This window comes from Galeopterus variegatus, unplaced genomic scaffold (assembly GCF_000696425.1).
Source record: "Galeopterus variegatus unplaced genomic scaffold, G_variegatus-3.0.2 Scaffold8597, whole genome shotgun sequence".
Taxonomy (NCBI): domain Eukaryota; kingdom Metazoa; phylum Chordata; class Mammalia; order Dermoptera; family Cynocephalidae; genus Galeopterus; species Galeopterus variegatus.
The window spans coordinates 76,590-78,385 of record NW_007734708.1 but is presented as its reverse complement, the minus strand read 5'-3'; the positions used below and the strand labels follow the sequence as shown (position 1 = coordinate 78,385).

The 1,796-nt window shown below is 43.2% G+C and overlaps 1 protein-coding gene across 1 annotated transcript in view; it reads right to left on the bottom strand.

Annotated features, from left to right (window-relative positions):
- The window catches only part of COMMD9 (COMM domain containing 9), a 5,566-nt gene extending 4,884 nt beyond the window's left edge, over positions 1–682 (bottom strand). Inside the window, exon 1 of the mRNA XM_008593005.1 lies at positions 514–682. Coding sequence (XP_008591227.1) covers positions 514–677 — 164 coding nt within the window. The 5' untranslated portion in view covers positions 678–682. The remainder of the gene's footprint in view (positions 1–513) is intronic.
- Positions 683–1,796: the final 1,114 nt, after the last annotated feature.

Below are 1,796 nucleotides of genomic sequence, written 5' to 3'. Positions count from 1 at the left end.
TACCTTTAACCCAGTAAGGAAATAATTAAGTACATGAGCAAATTTTTCATTATAAATTGTATACTGAAGTAAAAAACTGCCAATAGCCTAAATGTCCAACACTAAGAAATTTCTAAATTACATTATACATAGTTTCTTTATATAATAAATACATTTAAACCATTAAAATGATATTGAAGGTAAATATTTATGACATGCAATGTCATTAATGTTAATACTGTTAACTGAAAATAAGCAAGATATAAAATGGCATAATTCCATTTTGTTAAAAACAAAACCAAAACATTAACCTCTTTCTATATGTATATATGTATAAAGAGAAAAAATAAACAAGCCCTAAAAGGCTTTCCATTAAGGAATTAATACTGCTAATGGTGGTGGAATTATAGGCATCTTATTTTCTTTTTATTTGTGTTTTCTAATTTTTCAACAATGAACGTATTATTCTAGAATAGGAATAAAAACAAAAAATGTGCTAAAGTTAGAAGAAAATCTGAAGAAATGAGCACTTACACGTGTTCTAGGATGATTTTTGTCAGCAGGTTTTTGAGGTTTTGGTGGAAATTTTCTGGAAAGAGAGCCAGAATTGCCTCGGCAGAGGACAGGTCACGGAATGCTGCCAGCCTAGTGAGGCGGTGCAGAGCCTGGAGCAGCTGCAGGACACATGGGGTAGCCATTTAGCTGCAGGACAAGCAGGGCAGGAGACACGAGACAGGGGCCAGGGGCAGGGCTTCCCGCCCACTCCCCCTCAACTGCTACACACTGCCACAGTCATACAACAGAGTCGCATGAGTCCAGAGTCCTCTGCAGCAGTTGTTGCTGCCCCATGTGCCGCAGCCCACCTCTGAGTTCACCTGTTGTTCAGAAGACAGATGCAGCTACCTGACCTAGGAAGCTGTCAGTTTGCTGGAAACTCCCTACTTGTGGGCAGAGGTTTACTATGTCTGTTTTCCTACTGCATGAGATTCTGACCTTCAGCTAACTTTCTAGTGCTGTTTCCCTGGTAACCTGGAAGATGAAAAGTCAGCTGTATTACTAGGCAACACTGCATTGGTCCAAGGCCTCCGGACTGAGAGGACTGCATTAACACCTGGCGGCCCACAGCTCTGAGCTTCCCTGAGTGCTGCATGACGCTCCTTGCAAGAACTTGAAGTCGTGCTTACTGAACTGTGACCAGATATTGGCTCTTGTGAAGTGTGGGCTTTGAATCCAGGGTGGTGGGAGTCTCATGTCCTTGCCTCTAAGCTGTCACCTAGGAGGGCAAAGAGAACAAATAGCTCCTGGCTGGCTGTGTAGACACCTCTTGAGGAAGAAAAGTGCCTGCCTGACCTGCCCTGCTAGAACACTGTATTTCCATCCTGCATCCTTCTAAGTGAATCCATACTCAAGTGTGGCTGCAGTCATCTTGTGAATATAATAATACGTAGCTAAGAAGACTCTCAAGAGGTAACTGTTTCTCTGCTTTTGGGCTTTCTCTGATACCACTGAAAGTTGCCTGACTGTAGACAGGCACAACCCAGATGTGAACAGCAGTTGTTACCCCTCCACCATGACGGGTGTGTGTAAATGGATAAATGCCTCAGCCTCCCTGCCCTCCAGGGGAACAATTCTGAGATGTGTTCTACTTGGTTTCTCACAGGAACCCAAAATGGAGCCCCAGCTGCCCACAGTAGTAACTGCTCATTAACAGACTCTTTTATTAGTTTGTCTCCCTTCCCTGTTTGATTTTTTCCCTCTCTCTCCTTGGTGCTTTCTAGAATCACCTCCCAAAGAACTACCTGCACTCAAGTGCCTGC